Below are 21154 nucleotides of genomic sequence, written 5' to 3'. Positions count from 1 at the left end.
GATGCTGTCTGACCTCCTATTCTCCTCCAGCTCCACATTTTACTGACTCTTACTTGTAGCATCTGCAATCTTCTAGGTTTAAATTTGGGTGTGTTAAGACGTTGCTAATTTCAATGATATAAACGCAGCACATGGTTTGTTAATTTTGTTTATGTATTAAATTTAATTCCAAAGGGTGTGTTTTGTAATGCATCACGAGGATTTTGTAACTGACGTCACAAGATCAGGTTGACACTTCAGGGTTTGAAGGACTGTTCCTGGCAGGTACTAACTAGACGTGTGCATCTGTGACTTAACCGGTTCCAGTTCTGTGCTTGTACTCAATACCAGAGGAATGTTCCAGCAGCTACAATGAAAGTGTACTACCAAGTTAAGCCTCATGTCTCAAGAGAAAAACATGTTTCTGATGGAATAACTAGCTATTAAGTAATATTCAATAAATCTAAATTGCTGTTTGAGCATGTTCAAGCCTGTCTGTGAAAGAGGGCATCCTTCTCCAAAAAGGTAATAATAGCCTAGACTAATGCTAGCCAGGAGGACTGATGATAGAGAATCCAACAAGGTATCCAAGATCATGTGTGAGAGCATCAGCTGGTGACAGGAGTCAGTTTAATTATCCTAACAGTCCTGAACTAGAGTTGAACTGCATCATAGTAGCTGGTGGTACTTCAGTTCACTTCATCAAACCAGTCTGCAAGAGAAAGACGGTCTTGGTCACAATCAACAGACTATCACAGAGATTAATCCAATTCATTTTGCTCCTGAAATGGAAGGAAGCCTGCCATCTTTACCCCGTGCAACATATATGGGTGGCAGTTAGATTGACACCAGAGTTACATCACGCTGTACTCCATCTTTTTAACCTCACCCCTTGTCAGATGCATGGTAACCCTCCAGTTGAACTCACCATCACTAGAAGCCAGCTCTAACGGTCATCTGTGACTTTGGCAACTTTATCTTTCAACCAATATGTGCCTCTTGAACTACAGATGTGATTAATTTACAACTACCTTTTGAAGTTGTCCAAACCATAATGTTGTACTGAAGAGCAAAATACACTGCCTTCTCTTGCTCATGTAGGCATGGATTATAAATACTGGACTTGCCAGCAAAACCAACATTTAATGAATGAATAACAAATATTGGCTGTAAAGCATATGGGAAAGTCATGAGAATTACTGCATAAGTGAAGATTCTCTTTCTGCTCACGTACCAATGAGGTGCAACAGAAAGAGCCAGACACCAGTTTATTAACAACTGTGATTAAAATCAGACCAAATCCTGATCTACATATGACACGTTTATTGTCTCATATAAAATGGTTCTAGTTTGAAAAACAAACATTACATTTATTGCAGTTTCCATGTTAATATAAATTGCATCCAACTTCTTGATGACATGATTACTGTCGAGGATATATATCTAAGGAATGGGCACAAGGCTCACTACTAGTGGTTGAGAAATAAAAGTCATGTCTTTAGTATTAACATGTGCACACATCCTCAACTGCACAGGCTCAGTTGTCCAGCTGTCCCTAGAAACAGCTGGATTTCTTTTGAGTAAACAAGAGGAAAAGAAACAGCTGGCCTTATTCCTGGTGGGAGGCTTTTGTTGGTAAGCAACAATCTCTTCACAAGAAGAAACTAAAATGTCATAATTCACAGCCAGGGATTTAGTTTTGGTTTTTGCAACTTGTTTATACACAGGGGTGCATTAGAATCAGAGACTCCAATGTTTTGGCTTTCAAAAAATCTCTCTCGGTTCAGTCAGAGAGAGAGACAGGGAAGTGAAGAATTAGATTAGATGCCAATTTCTCAAGAGGATTCCTATGCATCAAAGAACATTGCAAGGCTCGGTCATGGACAATGGATTTGAGTATTTCTCATCCTCCTGTGTTATTCACCAAAAATTGAAAAGTAATCTCCCAGGTGTTGAGGTACGCAGCCCAGGAGAAAAAAAAACAGGAAGAAAATCATTGTCTTTAAGCATTTTCATTTATCAGGGGATAAGAGAAAGGGTTGTTTGATTGGGCAGAGTGGTCAAGGGGGGAGTGCTTTGTGATGAATCCTCCAGGAAAATATCAAACATGCCAAACCAGAGATGGAAGTACAATTACATACGAAATTATTTAAAAAAAACAAAACTCTTTCCCACCTAAGATCCTTCATATTTTCACAATGCAATAAGGAAAGGCAGAGGCTCACAGTAAAATGTTAAGAATTGCAATAGAAATCCAAGCCTTAAAAACACTTGTGCAGTATTAACAAAAAACTAAAAATAAGACACCACTTTTCTAAATGTTAAGGCACTTGTACACTAAGGCATATCTCAGAAACAAAGGAAGAATTCAGTGCACATCTAACACATCCAGGAATATAAATTCATTCTAATCACATCCATATCAAGACTATATGTAACAAAAAAAGTAAAAACACATCACTTATAACTGACTGACTTCATTGTGAATCATTGCCAGAATTCAGTAGTGATCTTGTTTTAGTATTTTCTCATTTCCAGGAAAAAAAAGATTTGTTAAAGTTTTTAATCTCATACTTCAACAGGGCTAATTGCAAGAATGCAAAAATCTCATAAGGGTATCCCAAGCAGTCTAAATTGTTGCCTTCTTTGAGATTTGGTGTTCTTGCAATACTGCCCTGACACAGGCAAGACAAAATATTGACAGCATGTCTCTTTTTCTAAGGCAATACACAAGTTCAGTATTACCAAGCAATTATTCTGTCATTTTATCAAGATTTAAGTGGGCACAGGAGGAATGAGAGAGTAGTCCACTCCTCTTTCTCCTTCTTTGTCAGTTGTCTCCAAGGACCCATATGTCAGTCTGGGTAAAATGGCTGCTCTTCGCGCAATGAGTTAGTGAGAAATGAAAGCTTCTTTTATATAATCTGTCCCAGATACACTTAAAACTTGCATCTTCAAAAAACATTGAAACATTGAAACAAGTGCCCTAGGATGGTGACGGCGAGCACGAGGGGGCATAGCTTTAAATTGAGGGATGAAAGATATAGGACAGATGTCAGAGGTAGTTTCTTTACTCAGAGAGTAGTAAGGGAATGGAACGCTTTGCCTGCAACGGTAGTAGATTCACCAGTTTTAGGTACATTTAAGTTGTCATTGGACGAGCATATGGACATACATGGAATAGTGTAGGTTAGATGGGCTTCAGATCGGTATGACAGGTCGGCACAACATCGAGGGCCGAAGGGCCTGTACTGTGCTGTAATGTTCTATGTTCTACGTTCTATGTTAACATGGAGTATATCGATCAGAGGAAATTGATATAACCCCTCCTTCGTTGTGTAGATAGACCAAAAGTAGGTCATCATCTAGTGCCTGTTCTTGTTGCTTACAACTCACTCAGCCTGGATCTGTAAAGAAACCTTGGTCCTGAGACCTGGCCTGCATCATTAAGTATCACAGCTAACAGTAAATGCTCCCCTTGAATCAGAGGTCTGTTTTTGGTAAATATGCCAGTATGCATGGTCATAAAATCTTTGGGGATACAACTAATCCAAGTGCAGAAAGCAAAAGGAAAAGCACTAATTAATTATATTTTAAAAAGGTCATGCATTGCAGCCACATTGTACATGGCTTTAGATAGAAAACAGGAGGTGCTGCAAAAGAGAAAAAAAGGATTACTTTGTTAGTGGCTTTTTACATAGATATTTTGGCTTGTTTCCAAACAGCAGGTTATTAAAAGTAATGGGTTACACTAGTACAGTATCTGTATGCTGGTACGTTAACTGTACTTTAGAAATACAATATAGAAAAATGAATATTGGTGTATAAAGTTTTTTTTGGAGAGTATGCTGCCTTACTTGTATATAAAGCACCAACTTGTGACTTTCTCCCAGAATGGTGGTGAAGAGTTAAAAAATTAATTTGCCGTCTTGTTATTTTTCGCCTCACAGGGATGGATCTGAACAGAAAGTCCTGGTTGTAGCGTGAATGATTGACTGCTAGCTAACAGGACCACCAGTCGTCAGATGAAGTACTCCTTCTTGCTTTCGTCCACTGCATCTTGAAAGTTGGGGTCATTTTTCAAAGCAGCATCTGCGTTCTCTGCAAATTCTGTTCCCTTGGCCTCGTTGGTGTGATATGTGCCTTTATGCCTGTAGAGGTAACGGATCAAAACCACAAGGAGGCAGATAACCACGAATATCACCGCAGCTATGATACCTGTTGGCAAAGTGGAAAGCTTGTTTAACTAACAAGAAAACTGGAACAGAACAACAACATACTGAATTGTGTCAGAACTCAAGAACATTAGTGTCATACATACAACTTGGGCAGTGCTGGAATAACAAAGCCGCCAAATTAAATGAAAAAGGGGAAAAATTAAAGAGAATTATTATGATCTGTAAATGTACTGCCTGAAAATGGTGGTGGAAGAGGATTCATATCGTACAGAAGCAGCCCTTCAGCCCACTGGGATTGCACTGGCAAAAATAGAATACTACCTGCGCTAATCCCACTTTCTCACACCAGCACAGTTGCCTTGAATGTTATGACACATAAAAAGTTCTTCCAACTACTTTTAAAAAGAGGTTTTTCACCTCAATTACCCTCTCAGGAAGTGCATTCTGGCTTCCCACCACCCTCTGGGTGAAAGTGAATTTCCTCAAATTCCCCTCTACACCCCGTTCCTTTCACTTTACAATTATGCCCCCTTCCTATTGACCTTAAGGGGAACAAAAAGCAAAAGAATAAAGAAAATTACAGCACAGGAACAGGCCCTTTGGCCCTCCAAGCCGATCCAGATCCTCTATTTGGACGTGTTGCCTATTTTCCAAGGATTGTATCCCTCTGCTCTCTGCCCATTCATTTATCTGTCTAGATACATCTTAAATGGCGCTATCATGCCCACCTCTAACACCGCTGACAACGCGTTCCAGGCACCCACGCCCTCTGCGTAAAAGGACTTTCCACGCATATCTCCCTTAAACTTTCCACCTCGCACCTTGAAATCGTGGCCTCTAGTAACGGAGTCCCTCACTCTGGGGAAAAGTTTTCTATTTATCATAGATAACAAAGTGTGGAGCCGGATGAACACAGCAGGCCGAGCAGCATCTTAGGAGCACAAAAGCTGACGTTCGGGCCTAGACCCTTCATCAAAAAAAAAAGCTCCTGAGATGCTGCTTGGCCTGCTGTGTTCATCCAGCTCCACACTGCGTTATCTTGGATTCTCCAGCATCTGCAGTTCCCATTATTTCTATTTATCAGATGCTTTCTACTTATCCTGTACATGCCCCTCAATCTTATACAACTCTATCAGGTCCCCCTCCTCAGCCTTTTCTGCTCTGAAGGAAACAACCTGAGGTTTCTTCATAATTAACACAATGTGGAGCTGGATGAACACAGCAGACCAAGCAGCAGAGGAGCAGGACTGTTTCAGGTCAGGACTAACTTTCCTGCTTCTCTGATGCTGCCTGGCCTGCTGTGTTCCTCCAGCTCCACACTGTGTTATCTCAGACTCTTAACATCTGCGGTCCTTGATATCTTTCTTCAAAGTTATACCACTTCCTCTCAAGCAACATCCTGGGTGAATCGCGACGCGTCCGGCAACATCAGTGGGGAGAAATCAGGGTTCACAGTTTGGGTCCAGTGTCCCCTCTTCCAAACTGTCAGAACATTAACTCTGTTTCTCTCTCCACAGATATTGCCAAGCTTGCTGAGTTTGTGCAGCAATTTCTGTTTTGTTTCTGATTTCCAGCATCCACAGTTCTTTTCTCCCCACAGACTTCGTACCACTGCCCCTCTCTGGTGAATCTCCTTTGCAACCAGTGAGATGCAATCACATTCCTATATAGTGTGATGAGAACTGCACATGTACTCCAGCTGTGGCCTCAAAGTGCTGTACAGCTCCAACAATACCTCCTTGCTCTTATATTACAAGCCACGATTGATAAAGGCAAACTTTCCAAATGCCTTAACTACCCGAGTAACTTGTCCTACTGTCCTCAGGTCTCCATGGACCAGCAGTCCAAGATCTCCCTGTTCCTTAGCTTCCTATTCTCATCATTCTTCAAATGCTCCCCTGTTCCTTCTTCCAAAGTTGGGCGAAGGCAGAGCGAAACTCATCACATTCGTTCTCCGGCCATAGACCTTTCTGCCACCGATTCAAGGTGGCTAGCCAAAGAAACAAAACTGATCATGACTTTCAAAAGCGAGTTGCACATTTAGTACAACCCGCACCAAAACTAGCAGGCAAGATTAGGTCCAGTGGATGACGGAATCCTGTCGTCTAGCTCATACAGGGTTCAGAAACCTGCTGTACATGGGAAGCACTCATTCACTCCCATTTTCTCCACAGAAGCCTGTCAAGAGCAAGTAGCTAGGCTCAACCCAATTAAGGGCACTGGGCAGGCTCTCAACGGGAGGGCCAATCATGGGTATTCCAGCCTGAAAGTATCAGCAGCTTTTAAAAAAAAAGAGAAGCCCTCTCAAACAGAGAAAATCCAAATTAAAAACTGCCTTCACAGCAGGAGATTTGGTGACTCCTTCTGCAGGTCAGTCATGTAGTTACTGCTGTTCCCAAGAAGGAAGGGTGTCTGGCTCTGCCTTCATAGAAAGCTGATGCCTTGGTCTGAAAGCCAGCCAAACAAATTCCAAACTTGGCATTTGACAGTTAGCTGGAAGTGGCCAATGACAAACATGGATCAATAATGGAAAGCTGGCCCTCTGCATCCCTGCAATTCACCCAAGCCCCATCCCCCACACAACGGAAATAGCCCGGAGAAGCATGATGGATGTGGATCATTGACATATCGACCATCAGCATGATGTTTCGTGCCAACACCATCACCATTCTCAGCCGAGGGAGAGCTCAGAATAACCTGCTGACTTTGGCCCTTCTAATGTGTAGCTAAAGGGAAACTAAAACTCACTGAAGTTTTAATATCAGAGATGAAGTGCCAAATGAAATTAAATGACAGTTTTACAAAAAACAAAAAAAAATCCTTATTGTCTTAATTATGTAGGTGTCATGGCGTTAAAGATCTGCATAAATTTGGCAGTTCAACTGCAAGTTGAACACAAAAGTAATGCCATTCTCTCATCTGCAGGAGCCAACAAAACAGTGTCAGTAGGCTTGTAAATAACAGTGAGAAAGATGGCGCTGGATTAAAATCTTAGCTCTCTCTCTTTTTGGAAGCGTCAACATTTAACTCGACTGAAAGGGCAGAAAGGAATGAAAAATACTTCAGGGTCTGAATAGAAACCTTGAGGCGCCTATCTCGGATTTGTGAAGCCTCCTTTTTTAGAAAAACACTGGAGCAAGCTCCAATTCTGCAGCGAAGTGAAAACTGAAAACAAATCTAATTATCTGGCAGTGACCATAAACCAGCAATTCAATTCCAGGATCACACTAGTGCCATGTGCATGGCTTCCCTGGATTGTGACAACATGGAATGTTCTGAATCATTTGATTGAATTACTGCTTTGGAAAATAATCACCAGACTTACACCTTCCAAGCAAATTTATCTCAACCCACTGAAGGTGCTCTCCACTTATAAGTGTCAATGAGGGCAAATATAACTTTGTTGGTATTTAGATGCATAGCTCTTGCCACAAGGTTAAACTCAACATTCCCATTGATGTACATAGAACAATACAGTGCAGAACAGACCCTTCAGACCACGATGTTGCGCCGACCTGTGAACTAATCTAAGCTCCTCCGCCTATTCTATCCCATCATTATCCATATGCTTATCCAAGGAATGTTTAAATGCCCCTAATGTGGCTGAGTTAACTACATTGGCAGGCAGGGCATTCCATGCCCTTACCACTCTCTGAGTAAAGAACCTGCCTTCGACATCTGACTTAAATCTATCACCCCTCAATTTGTAGCTATGCCCCCTTGTACAAGCTGAAGTCATCACCCTCGGAAAAACCCTCAATTTTTTTTGTCTCCTTTGTCCTTGAAGCACATCCTGAAAATACTTCAGCAAAATGAACATCCTGCACTCCTCCAAACAGGTTAAACATTCTGTGCACCACTATGTAATCTTACATTTCATACTAACTTTCAATCAATAAAACTGGATTCATTTGATCTGCAAACTTACACACAAAACTTGGTATAAATGGTTCATCCAGAAGTCACAGTATAGGCCAGTCAACAAACTTAAGATAGGAGGGCGAATGAAGTGGGCCTTAAAAGTGAGTTTAAATACTAAAAGAGAAAGGATTCTAAGACATTATGGTAACATATGAGATAACAAGGTGTGGTGCTGGACGAACACAGCAGGCCAAGCAGCATCAGAGGAGCAGGAAGGCTGAAGTTTTGGGTCCAGACCCTTCTTCAGAAATGTGAACCCATTTTGGTCCCAATCATAACATGAAGCTCCAAGGCAGAACTGAAAAGTGATCTGAAATGAGACAACCAGTAAGTTTTAGTTCTTAAAACTTTTTGCTTTCATCTTCTGCCCAATGACCATCAACTAACCTTTTAAATATATTAAATGCTGTCACTAAGAAATTTGCTTTCTGGGTGTGTAAGGCAGTTGGAGGAGGGAGGTGATTTGCATGTTCATTTAAACCATGAAGATGGAGAAATTCTAGACAAACAGTTGTCCAGCAATAACACCACAAAGCAACACAACTTGAATGAATTGAAAATTTCCATTTTGAGCTCCCTGAAGGAGTCAGCCATAGGGAGGGCAGACTCAATTCAGGGTCTGAAATCAGCACATTTCATTCAGTTACACCTGTTGGCTCAAGTTACTCGCAGTAAATTTAGACAGGTTTTCCACTCTCAGATTTACAGAACCTTTACAGCACAGGAATCAACCAGTTGGCCCATCGGAATGTGCTAGCTCTTTATAAAGAAGCTTGATACTTCACAAAGTCCCTTGTTTGAGAAAAAAAAAACTGTAGTAAGGGCGTTCCTTGTCCCAACAATTAGCTGTTCAAGAAATTCTAACTTCATTTTGTGATCCACAACACACAGAAGTAGTGAAAGTAGATTCAATAATGACTCTAAGAATGGAATAGGATCAATTCTTCCAAAGATAAAAATAAACTGCAAGGCTATGGTGAAAGCCTGATGGTGGGGAGGCGGGTTGCAATACCGACTACATAGCTCTGTCAAAAGGATTGGCACAGTCATAAAGGATTGAATGGCCTCCCCACTGTACTGTACTCTGAATAATTTTGATTTTAGCCTGCCTATTACTGATTTCTCTCCTGTTGACCTTATCAAAAAAACAATTCAGATCAACAGTACATAATTTATTTGACTCCTCTGGTCGAAGCTACAGAAGACCCTCATACAAACTAACTTTCTATCCAATTATCAACTTTTCCCACCAGTACTGTCTCCCTCATTCCTCATGGATCCATTAATGCCATTCACCTTCACCATTTCATGTTCTTTTTCCTTTCTGGGTAATGATGTTCCTCCTGAATTCCTGACTGGTTCTATTAGTGGGAATCTATTTAAGATCGTTACTTTTCGATTTTTTTTGACAAAATGGAATCACACTGCTAATTCTACCTGAACAAAAGTGATCATGGGGGGAGATGGCGGTCTAATGTATTATCGCTGGACTACTAATCCAGAGACCAAGTAATGCTCCAGACACCCAGGTTAAAATCCCACCATAGTAAAATGATGGAATTTGAATTCAGTAAAAGAATCTGGAATTAAGAGCCGAATGATGGCCATGAATCCATTGTTAACTGTCATTAAAAGAGAAAACATCTGATTCACTAATGTCCTCCAGGGAAGGAAACTGCATTCCTTAACTAGTTTGGCCTATCTGAGACTCCAGACCATAGCAATGTGGTTGACTCATAACTGAGATTAGGGATGGGCAATAAATGCTGTGTAGCCAACGACACCCACATCCCACAAATGAATTTTAAAAAGAAAATTAAGTTTCCCATTAAGTCATCCCTCAGCTTCTCCTATACTAAGAAAAAGTCTCAGCCCACTCAGCCTTTTCTTTATAAGTACTTTGCTTTTTTAAAACCCTTTTAAGTGTTTGTAATTTCTCTATATCCTTTGTCATGACACAGAGATGAGAACTCTACCGATCTCCAAAGTATTCAAGGTGAGGTTCAGTGCAAGTTTAATTCAATCATGCTACCTCTAGAGATAATGGGAACTGCAGATGCTAGAGAATCCAAGATAACAAAATGTGAGGCTGGATGAACACAGCAGGCCAAGCAGCATCTCAGGAGCACAAAAGCTGATGTTTCGGGCCTAGACCCTTCATCAGAGAGGGGGATGGGGTGAGGGAACTGGAATAAATAGGGAGAGAGGGGGAGGCGGACCGAAGATGGAGAGAAAAGAAGATAGGTGGAGAGAGTATAGGTGGGGAGGTAGGGAGGGGATAGGTCAGTCCAGGGAAGACGGACAGGTCAAGGAGGTGGGATGAGGTTAGTAGGTAGGAGATGGGGGTGCGGCTTGGGGTGGGAGGAAGGGATGGGTGAGAGGAAGAACAGGTTAGGGAGGCAGAGACAGGTTGGACTGGTTTTGGGATGCAGTGGGTGGAGGGGAAGAGCTGGGCTGGTTGTGTGGTGCAGTGGGGGGAGGGGACGAACTGGGCTGGTTTAGGGATGCGGTGGGGGAAGGGGACATTTTGAAACTGGTGAAGTCCACCTTGATACCATTAGGCTGCAGGGTTCCCAAGCGGAATATGAGTTGCTGTTTCTGCAACCTTCGGGTGGCATCATTGTGGCACTGCAGGAGGCCCATGATGGACATGTCATCTAAAGAATGGGAGGGGGAGTGGAAATGGTTTGCGACTGGGAGGTGCAGTTGTTTGTTGCGAACCGAGCGGAGGTGTTCTGCAAAGTGGTCCCCAAGCCTCCGCTTGGTTTCCCCAATGTAGAGGAAGCCACACCGGGCACAGTGGGTGCAGTATACCACATTGGCAGATGTGCAGCTGCACATCTGCTTAATGTGGAGTGTCATCTTGGTGCCTGGGATAGGGGTGAGGGAGGAGGTGTGGGGGCAAGTGTAGCATTTCCTGCGGTTGCAGGGGAAGGTGCCGGGTGTGGTGGGGTTGGAGGGCAGTGTGGAGCAAACAAGGGAGTCACGGAGAGAGTGGTCTCTCCGGAAAGCAGACAGGGGTGGGGATGGAAAAATGTCTTGGGTGGTGGGGTCGGATTGTATATGGCGGAAGTGTCGGAGGATGATGTGTTGTATCCGGAGGTTGGTGGGGTGGTGTGTGAGAACGAGAGGGATCCTCTTTGGGTGGTTGTGGCAGGGGCGGGGTGTGAGGGATGTGTTGCGGGAATTAAGGGAGACTGGTCAAGGGCGTTCTCGATCACTGTGGGGGAAAAACCATCATCTCCAACACCGTTCATGACCTCATCACCTCAGGGGACCTCCCACCCACAGCCTCCAACATCATTGTTACCCAACCCCGCACGGCCCGTTTCTATCTCCTTCCCAAAATCCACAAACCTGCCTGCCCTGGTCGACCCATCGTCTCAGCCTGCTCCTGCCCCACCAAACTCATCTCCACCTATCTGGACTCCATTTTCTCCCCTTTGGTCAGGAACTCCCTACCTACATCCATGACACCACCCACGCCCTCCACCTCCTCCAGGACTTCCAATTCCCTGGCCCCCAACACCTCATCTTCACCATGGATGTCCAGTCCCTATACACCTGCATTCCACATGCAGATGGCCTCAAGGCCCTCCGCTTCTTCCTGTCCCACAGGCCCGACCAGTCCCCCTCCACCGACACTCTCATCCGCCTAGCCGAACTCATCCTCACCCTCAACAACTTCTCTTTTGACTCCTCCCACTTCCTACAGACTAAGGGGATGGCCATGGGCACCCACATGGGCCCCAGCTATGCCTGCATCTTTGTAGGTTACGTGGAACAGTCCCTCTTCCGCACCTACACAGGCCCCAAACCCCACCTCTTCCTCCGGTACATTCATGACTGTATCGGCGCCGCCTCTTGCTCCCCAGAGGAGCTCAAACAGTTCATCCACTTCACCAACACCTTCCACCCCAACCTTCAGTTCACCTGGGCCATCTCCAGCACATCCCTCACCTTCCTGGATCTCTCAGTCTCCATCTCAGGCAACCAGCTTGTAACTGATGTCCATTTCAAGCCCACCGACTCCCACAGCTACCTAGAATACACCTCCTCCCACCCACCCTCCTGCAAAAATTCCACCCCTTATTCCCAATTCCTCCGCCTCCGCCGCATCTGCTCCCACGATAAGACATTCCACTCCCGCACATCCCAGATGTCCAAGTTCTTTAAGGACCGCAACTTTCCCCTCACAGTGATCGAGAACGCCCTTGACCGCGTCTCCCGCATTTCCCGCAACACATCCTTCACACCCCGCCCCCGCCACAACCGCCCAAAGAAGATCCCCCTCGTTCTCACACACCACCCCACCAACCTCCGGATACAACGCATCATCCTTCGACACTTCCGCCATCTACAATCCGACCCCACCACCCAAGACATGTTTCCATCCCCACCCCTGTCTGCTTTCCGGAGAGACCACTCTCTCCGTGACTCCCTTGTTTGCTCCACACTGCCCTCCAACCCCACCACACCCGGCACCTTCCCCTGAAACCGCAGGAAATGCTACACTTGCCCCCACACCTCCTCCCTCACCCCTATCCCAGGCACCAAGATGACACTCCACATTAAGCAGAGGTTCACCTGCACATCTGCCAATGTGGTATACTGCATCCACTGTACCCGGTGTGGCTTCCTCTACATTGGGGAAACTAAGCGGAGGCTTGGGGACCGCTTTGCAGAACACCTCCGCTCGGTTCGCCACAAACAACTGCACCTCCCAGTCGCAAACCATTTCCACTTCCCCTCCCATTCTTTAGATGACATGTCCATCATGGGCCTCCTGCAGTGCCACAATGATGCCACCCGAAGATTGCAGGAACAGCAACTCATATTCTGCTTGAGAACCCTGCAGCCATATGGTATCAATGTGGACTTCACCAGCTTCAAAATCTCCCCTTCCCCCACCGCATCCCTAAACCAGCCCAGTTCGTCCCCTCCCCCCACTGCACCACACAACCAGCCCAGCTCTTCCCCTCCACCCACTGCATCCCAAAACCAGTCCAACCTGTCTCTGCCTCCCTAACCTGTTCTTCCTCTCACCCCAAGCCGCACCCCCATCTCCTACCTACTAACCTCATCCCACCTCCTTGACCTGTCCGTCTTCCCTGGACTGACCTATCCCCTCCCTACCTCCCCACCTATACTCTCTCCACCTATCTTCTTTTCTCTCCATCCTCGGTCCGCCTCCCCCTCTTTCCCTATTTATTCCAGAACCCTCACCCCATCCCCCTCTCTGATGAAGGGTCTAGGCCCGAAATGTCAGCTTTTGTGCTCCTGAGATGCTGCTTGGCCTGCTGTGTTTATCCAGCCTCACATTTTATTATCATGCTACCTATAGACTTTGTCCTTTGAAGCAAGCAAAAAAAGGGCTCACATTCTCTTCTGTGATCCCAATGACATGGCCTCAGCTTATTCTCGATCTCAGGGAAGGGTGGTGTCTATCATCAGGTTAAACACGCTGCTCACTATCCAATGTGAATGGTGCAGGGATGGGCTATTGGTGAGAGAACTGGATCAGACTGACAGCCAGCCCCTCCTCAAACGATACACAACCAAAGCCCATATCAGTAACGAAACAGTTGTCTGTGGAAGCACAGTCCAAAGAATCAAGTAGCTCTGTCGTTGAGGCGGCAAAAATCAGGCAAGGAGAAAACAAATTTAAGGAAGACAGCTTCCAGAGAGAAACATCAAAACTGTTACAGATGACCCTTTTCTCATTTTATGGGGTGCTCTTCTGCAAAAGACTATCAAATATCCAATTAGAATTAAACAGTATACTTTTGTTTCCTTCCCTTCAACAAAAACATGTTGATCTTGTGAAATTATGACAGCTCTGCAGCTTCCCCACATTTATTTAATCCAGATGTCATGGGTTGTAGTCAGATCATTCTGTTCTTTGAGTACAAGAAGTCGTGGAGCTTAAGTTTAACCCTGGTCAGGAAGCCTACATTATCAGGTAGAATCTCAAATTTACTTTGCATGGAGAAGGAGGGGATGGGAGTGAGGTAAAAGAGACAGTTGGTAGGGGGCGTAGAAACAGTGACAGTAGGGGTGGGAGGGGAGAAAAGAAAAAGAAAGAGTGGGTGGAGAAGAGACAGGAGGAAGATACAGTAGGTGTAAAAACCCATTGTGGCATTTCTTCAAATCTAAACAAAAAATGCTGTACTTGCAGACTCAGCTGGTGAGGCATTATCTGTGGTAACAGACCAGAGTTAAAGTTTCAAGCCTGTGACCTTTGATTAAAAAAAAGGTAATTGATCCAGAATGGCAACTCTGCATGTCACTCCACAGTCGCTGCCAGACCTGGCACATTTCCAGCCTCTCCTGCTTTTAGGTCTGCTCCTTCAGAATTTTACTCCCCATCAATTTCCTCTTGATGGACATTGGTGGTGGGGATGGGGGCACATGCGATAAAATTTGCATTGTTGGTAATATGTCAGGGTCATCTTGACTGACTGGCCTTCCATCCATCAGTGAGGGGACACCTATTACCCCCATATTGACCTCATCACTCCCCAAATCAGAGGAGGAAGTCCCACCTCAGAGAACTGCCAAACAATCAAATGGCTGACACTTCTGTCTCTAATGGCTAAGCCAAACCTTCAAGTTAGTGGGTCTTGCAGGCTCTGCTGAGAGGACATAGACAGAGTGGGCCTTTGATGGGCAGAGGGGACCCTTTATTGATAAAAGTCCCTCCCCTTAACTGGCCGCTCCAGCAAAACATACCAGGGTGCACATTGGTGGGTACTTCTCCCACCACAATCCAACAGAGGCAGAACAAAGCCTTGAGTGGCTGATCTGTCCTAAAACACCATAGAAACCAATCCAGTGCAACTAAGAGAAAGGAGAGCCTAAGTACGTGTACAAGAGTGAGGTTCCAATTCTAAGACAGACAGACTTAGAGTCCTATAGGTCTACAGCTCAAAGAATACAGGCCCCTTATACCGATCAGATCTGTGCCAGTTAAAATTAATAAGCTATAATGATTGCATTTTCCAGCACCGGAATATGGACCATGTATACTTTGGCAGCATGACTGCACATCAACATATTAAAATACTGTGAGGGTTGCTGTGTCTACCAAACTTACAAGTTACAGATTCCCACCAACCTCTAGGTATAAAAAAAAATCCCCACATTCCCTCTGAACCTCCTGTCCTTTACTTCAAATCTACTCCCCTGGCCATTGATCTTGCTAAGGGGAAAGTCTCTTCCCGTCTAAGCCCATCGTAACTTGATGCAATCATAATTATCTACCCTCTCAATTTCTTCTGCTTCAAGGAAAACAATCCTAGTCTATCCAATCTCTCTTATGGTCTTAGATTTAAAATTGACAGTTTCCACAGTAACAAAACAAAAATTATCTTATGAAATGAGAGGCTTGAGCAACTATATGGAACAAAGTTATAGATGGTTTAACAAAAGCCTGATTACTCTCTCAGACCATGTTGTATAAAAATAGCTTGTACCTGAAAGAGTTAACTCCTATCACAAAATGAGATCTACCTGTCAGGATATAATGGACTGCTCCTGTGAGGAGTTTACCAGCTTCAAATGGAGTTTTAAAGACCATCCAGTTGTTCTTAGGCTGAGCTAGTGCCAAAGAAGTCATGTGTACTCATTCAAGTTCAGCCTGATGCCTCACAGGCTATAACTTCAGTATTCAGTAGCTATTTCCATTATATCTTTAATAAACTTTATGGTTGATCAAGATTAAACTTCTTCAGGGGAAGAGAAGTTGTGTGAGCATCCTTCCCCTAGTTTCATTAAGGCCTAGATCAATGAGGAGGATTGGTACCTCTACCCAGGACATTTTCAGATGGTTTCAAAGAATACGTTCGCACACCATTACATCACCCAAGAGAAACACAGCAATGAGGACGACAACAATGGTGAGGCAGACATCTGGAGTGAAAATGTCCAACGGTTAAAAGGAACTGAAAATTATCAAGCCTTTCAGCTTATGGCATTTGTTACAGTTTACAAAAACAAAGAAATATTACAGAGCACAGGTCAAAATCAGTTTAAGTCAGCATCGCATTCATCACCAATCCATGAGCATTTTGCTGCCTCCAGCTGCACTCCGCTTAACTCCTGTCCAAGAAAAAGGAAAACTGAAGACTACGAACGATTGGGCTTCATACCAAACATCCAGCTGGTGGATAACCCAAGGCAGTAATTCAATCCTCAGATACTGCCTTTATGAAGCCTGTGTTACATCATAGAATTCCTACTTTGTAACTCATTGCCAGCTGTCCTGCTTGGCACAAAACAAAAACCCCTCTCCCTCTACAGTCAAACATACTGCCAGAGGTATCGATCCCTCTAACATAACAAAGCGTGGAGCTGGATGAATACAGCAGGCCAAGCAGCATCTTAGGAGCACAAAAGCTGACATTTCGGGCCTAGACCCATCATCAGAAAAGGGGGACAGGGAGAGAATTCTGAAATAAATAGAGAGAGAGATGGGGCAGCAGACTGAAGATGGATAGAGGAGAAGATAGGTGGAGGGGAGAGGTCGGGAGGTAGGGAGGGGATAGGTCAGTCCTGGGAGGACGGACAGGTCAAGGGGCGGGATGAGGTTAGTAGGCAGGAAATGGAGGTGCAGCTTGAGGTGGGAGGAGGGGCTAGGTGAGAGGAAGAACAGGTTAGGGAGGCGGGGATGAGCTGGGCTGGTTTTGGGATGTAGTGGGGTGGGGGGGGATTGGAAGGGGGGGATTTTGAAGCAGGTGAAATCCACATTGATAACATTGGGCTGCAGGGTTCCCAAGCGGAATATGAGTTGCTGTTCCTGCAACCTACGGGTGGCATCGTTATGGCACTGCAGGAGGCCCAGGATGGACATGTCGTCTAAGGAATGGGAGGGGGAGTTAAAATGGTTCGCGAATGGGAGATGCAATTGTTTATTGCAAACCAAGCGTAGGTGTTCTGCAAAGCGGTTCCCAAGCCTCCGCTTGGTTTCCCCAATGTAGAGGAAGCCACACCGGGTACAGAGGATACAGTATACCACGTTGGCAAATGTGCAGGTGAACATCTGCTTGATGCGGAAAGTCGCCTTGGGGCCTGGGATGGGGGCGAGGGAGGAGGTGTGGGGGCAAGTGTAGCATTTCCTGCGGTTGCAGGGGAAGGTGCCGGGTGTGGTGGGGTTGGAGGGCAGTGTGGAGTGGACAAGGGAGTCACGGAGAGAGTGGTCTCTCCGGAAGGCAGACAAGGGTGGGGATGGAAAAATGTCTTTGGTGGTGGGGTCGGATTGTAGATGGCGGAAGTGTCGGAGGATAATGCGTTGTATCTGGGAGGTTGGTGGGGTGGTGTGTGAGGACTAGGGGAATTCTCTGTTGGCAGTTATTGCGGGGACAGGGTGTGAGGGATGAGTTGCAGGAAACACGGTCGATTCCCTCTTGTCTTTTGATCATTTCCAATCTTCGGTCAGATTGGAATTCTGCTGGACATGGAAATAATATCGTTGCCTCGTCAAGTTTTGTTTTTTAAATCTCAAATGTTAAGACAAACGATAGAATGATTTCTGTGTTTTTATTTGTTTACGCAGTTACTGTCAATCAATTCATCGTCGCGACATTTGTTCATTGTGGGAGTACATGCGTGTTAATTGTCAGCCTTCTGGTACAAAAATCGTCTCAGATACGGAGTTAAGCATTGGGCAACGTATTCTTCCTAAGGTTACTTGTAGTTTGTGGACACTAACTTACGAACGGAAAGTGAGCGCTGGGAGTTAGTGTCTTCATTCCATAGATCTGAACGGATGAGCTTAAGGTGGTCAGCGAGGTCACTTCCAGTTGTCTTGCCTCAGTTAGTTTTCATTACCCCTTGCAGAAGGGGCAAAGAGATTAGGGGGTGTGTGGTAAGGGGTGTCGTTCGTATTTGCATTTGACAAACATATTGAACCAGCTCAAACAAAAATAGCTGGGAAGAAATTCAAAAGGTGTGGCAACATCTGTGGAAAATTAAACTGGAGTCAATATTTCTGGTCTAGTGACCCTTAAAACCTTCATTCTGTTTTCTATCCACAGATGCTGGCCAGACCAGCTGTGTTTCTCCAGAGATTTCAGTTTTTGTTTCAGGTTTCCAGAGTTTGCAGTTCTTCGGTTTTGATTTATGAACCAGCTGATCGCTTTCTTTCAACACTGTGATTGGTAATCATGAAGAACTTACACACTATATATAACTAATATAATCATGCATGAATCTGATGTGAAAATTCTAAGCAACCTCAACAAACTACCTGCAGCAACTAGAAAATAAGCCTAATAGGCAAAATGCCCTATTAATCTAATTGGATGGTTACAACATGCAATTGACACTTTCCTAACAGCCTTTATTTCCCTTTGGGCCAGTTTCCTTCCCTTCTGACCCATGTCTCACTCTGCGTTCCAAGTTCTACACAAACGTTTTCAGGAAGAGATGGCTGGATACCAAAAACAGGAACCTGGGTGGAATTTGACCTTTCTCCCTTCTTTGCCTCAGTGTCATGGTCTGATTAGACAGTCCTCACAACACTTAGATACACTACTCTAGCACTACAGTCATTCAGGTCACAAGATCCGAATGGGCATTGCATTGATTCACTGAACAATGTATCCCACAACTTTTGAAAATTTCTATCCTGCTGTCCCAAATTTACTCTACTAAGCTCAGTCAGGGTACCTCTATCACCTTGCCTGGAAGGATATATTTCTCATGCCAGCTGGAACTATATGATGCTCATCAAACTGCGGGTGGTATCATATCTACTGCATCACCAACCCCTAGTGCTAGTGAGGCTCACCAGGCAGCAACCACGAAGTGGGGGCACAGGCTACATTTCTCTCCCTAATCGAGTCAACCATCTTAGTTCCAGATGAATGAGTAGATACTGTGAATCAAAAATAAGGACTTCCTGGTTTGTATTTCTTACTCACTGGGCTCTTTTAACCATAGATCCCTACAGTGTGGAAACAGGCCTTTCGGCCCAACAAATCCACACCGACACAGTGCATCCCACTCAGACCCATCCCCCTATAAACCATCTAACCTACACATCCCTGAACACTACAGGCAATTTAGCATGGCCGATCTACCTAACCTGCACATCTTTGGACTGTGGGAGGAAACTGGAGCACCTGGAGGAAACCCATGCAGACATAGGGAGAATGTGCAAACTCCACACAGACAGTCACCCAAGGGCGGAATAGCACCTAGGTCCCTGGGCCTGAGAGGCAGCAGTGCTAACCACTGAGGTACTGTGCCTCCCCTAAAGTAATTTTCATTTAGAAGAAAGGTTCTTGCCAGGGCTTTTTAAACATTGTCCTGCTTGATAGGTTGTTCTTGCTGCAATGGTGTCATGAAGTTCTTGCCCTCAATTCAGTCCAGGAGGGCTGAGACACAGGCCCATCCCAGCTTCCAGATTATAATCAGTAAGATTTTCCTTTGATCCCTGTGGTAAGCAAAATCTCAGTTTCCACCATCTCTTGTTTTCTTCCTATTTTCATTCAAAGATGAAGGCGTTGCTGGCCAGGCAGCATTTATTGCCCATCCCAAATTGCCCAGAGGGCAGTTCAGAGTTAACCACATGGCTATGGGTTTGGAGTCACTTGTAGGCCATACCAGGTAAGGATGGAAGTTTCTTTCCTAACAGGACATTAGTGAACCAGATGGGTCTTTCGGACAATCAACAATGGATTCACAGTCATCGTTTTACTGCTAATTCCAGATATTTATTGAATTCAAATTCCACCATCTGCCATTGCGTGATTTGAACTTGGGTCCCCAGAACATTATCTGCGTCTCTGGATTAACAGTCCAGCGAAAATACCACTAGGCCATTCCCTCTCCTTAGTCCAGTGACTAGTGCAAGACACCTATCACAGCTCCCCCAGAAGCCATCATCATGCAGCATAGGGACTGCAGTACCACACTCAATCCTGGGATCGATCCTACTATGGAATAAAAACCAAGAAAACTGCGGATGCTGTAAATCAGGAACAAAAACAGAAGTTGCTGGAAAAGCTCAGTGGGTCTGGCAGGATCTGTAAAGAAATAAATCAGTTAACATTTCAGGTCTGGTGACCCTTCCACAGAACTGACATGCTGAGCTTCTCCAGTGACTTCTCTTTTCACTCCTATATGGATTGAACATCACAGTTTCGGGTGCTTTTAAACTGACTTCAAATTAACAGCTTAGCCATTGACAGTTGAAGACGAGCATCTTACCTCCAATGAGTGCAGAATCCATTCCATCATTACTCACAGGTGTACGCCCTGCAGTTGAAGTGTCTGCAAACAAAAACAAAATACATCAGAGAAACAGTCTGGCTAAATTTCATTGCTGGAACACACGGCCAGCATAGAGAAACCAAAGATACCCATTAAGATCTCATGAAATTCTAGTTCCCAAGAAAATATGTATAGATAAAGAAATCTGCATCAGTGTGACACTTCAGGGCATTTTTCTCAATTTGAACAATCAATCATCAGTTGCAATCTAATTCCAGGATATGAAAATGTAAATCTAGATTCTAGACCCCAGGCCAGCTCTAAGCAGCTGTTATGAAATTGGTGGCAATACCACAATGTGATATTGAAATAAATTCTTATGTGTCAGATTAGAAAAGTCAGAATATTACGTAAAAAAGGTATCTGGCCAATGTTTCCCCCAAATCAATGTTACCAAACAGAAATGGTCTAGTTATTCATCTCGTTTGCAATTTACACAAGATCAAAAAGTCACATGACACCAGGTTCCAGTCCAACAGGTTTGCTGGAAATCACAACCTTTCTAGAAACACAGCAACTCATATTCCGCTTGGGAACCCTGCAGCCCAATGGTGTTAATGTGGACTTCACAAGCTTCAAAATCTCCCCTTCCCCCACCACATCCCAAAACCAGCCCAGCTCGTCCCCTCCCCCCACTGCATCCCAAAACCAGTCCAACCTGTCTCTGCCTCCCTAACTTGTTCTTCCTCTCACCCATCCCTTCCTCCCACCTCAAGCCGCACCTCCATTTCCTACCTACCAACTCATCCCGCCTCCTTGACCTGTCCGTCTTCCCTGGACTGACCTATCCCCTCCCTACG

The 21154-nt window shown here is 44.7% G+C and overlaps 1 protein-coding gene across 3 annotated transcripts in view; it reads right to left on the bottom strand.

The window, feature by feature from the left end:
- Positions 1-1287: 1287 nt before the first annotated feature.
- The window catches only part of gypc (glycophorin C (Gerbich blood group)), an 87015-nt gene continuing 67148 nt past the window's right edge, over positions 1288-21154 (bottom strand). For all 3 annotated transcript variants that reach the window (XM_048534092.2, XM_048534091.2, XM_048534093.2), the window contains 2 exons: positions 20292-20354; positions 1288-4197 (listed from right to left, as the gene is read on the bottom strand). In XM_048534092.2, coding sequence (XP_048390049.1) covers positions 4001-4197; positions 20292-20354 — 260 coding nt within the window. In that variant the 3' untranslated portion in view covers positions 1288-4000. The remainder of the gene's footprint in view (positions 4198-20291; positions 20355-21154) is intronic.

Source organism: Stegostoma tigrinum, chromosome 7 (genome assembly GCF_030684315.1).
Source record: "Stegostoma tigrinum isolate sSteTig4 chromosome 7, sSteTig4.hap1, whole genome shotgun sequence".
Taxonomy (NCBI): domain Eukaryota; kingdom Metazoa; phylum Chordata; class Chondrichthyes; order Orectolobiformes; family Stegostomatidae; genus Stegostoma; species Stegostoma tigrinum.
The sequence above is the reverse complement of the archived record's forward strand: the minus strand, read 5'-3'. Positions and strand labels throughout refer to the sequence as shown.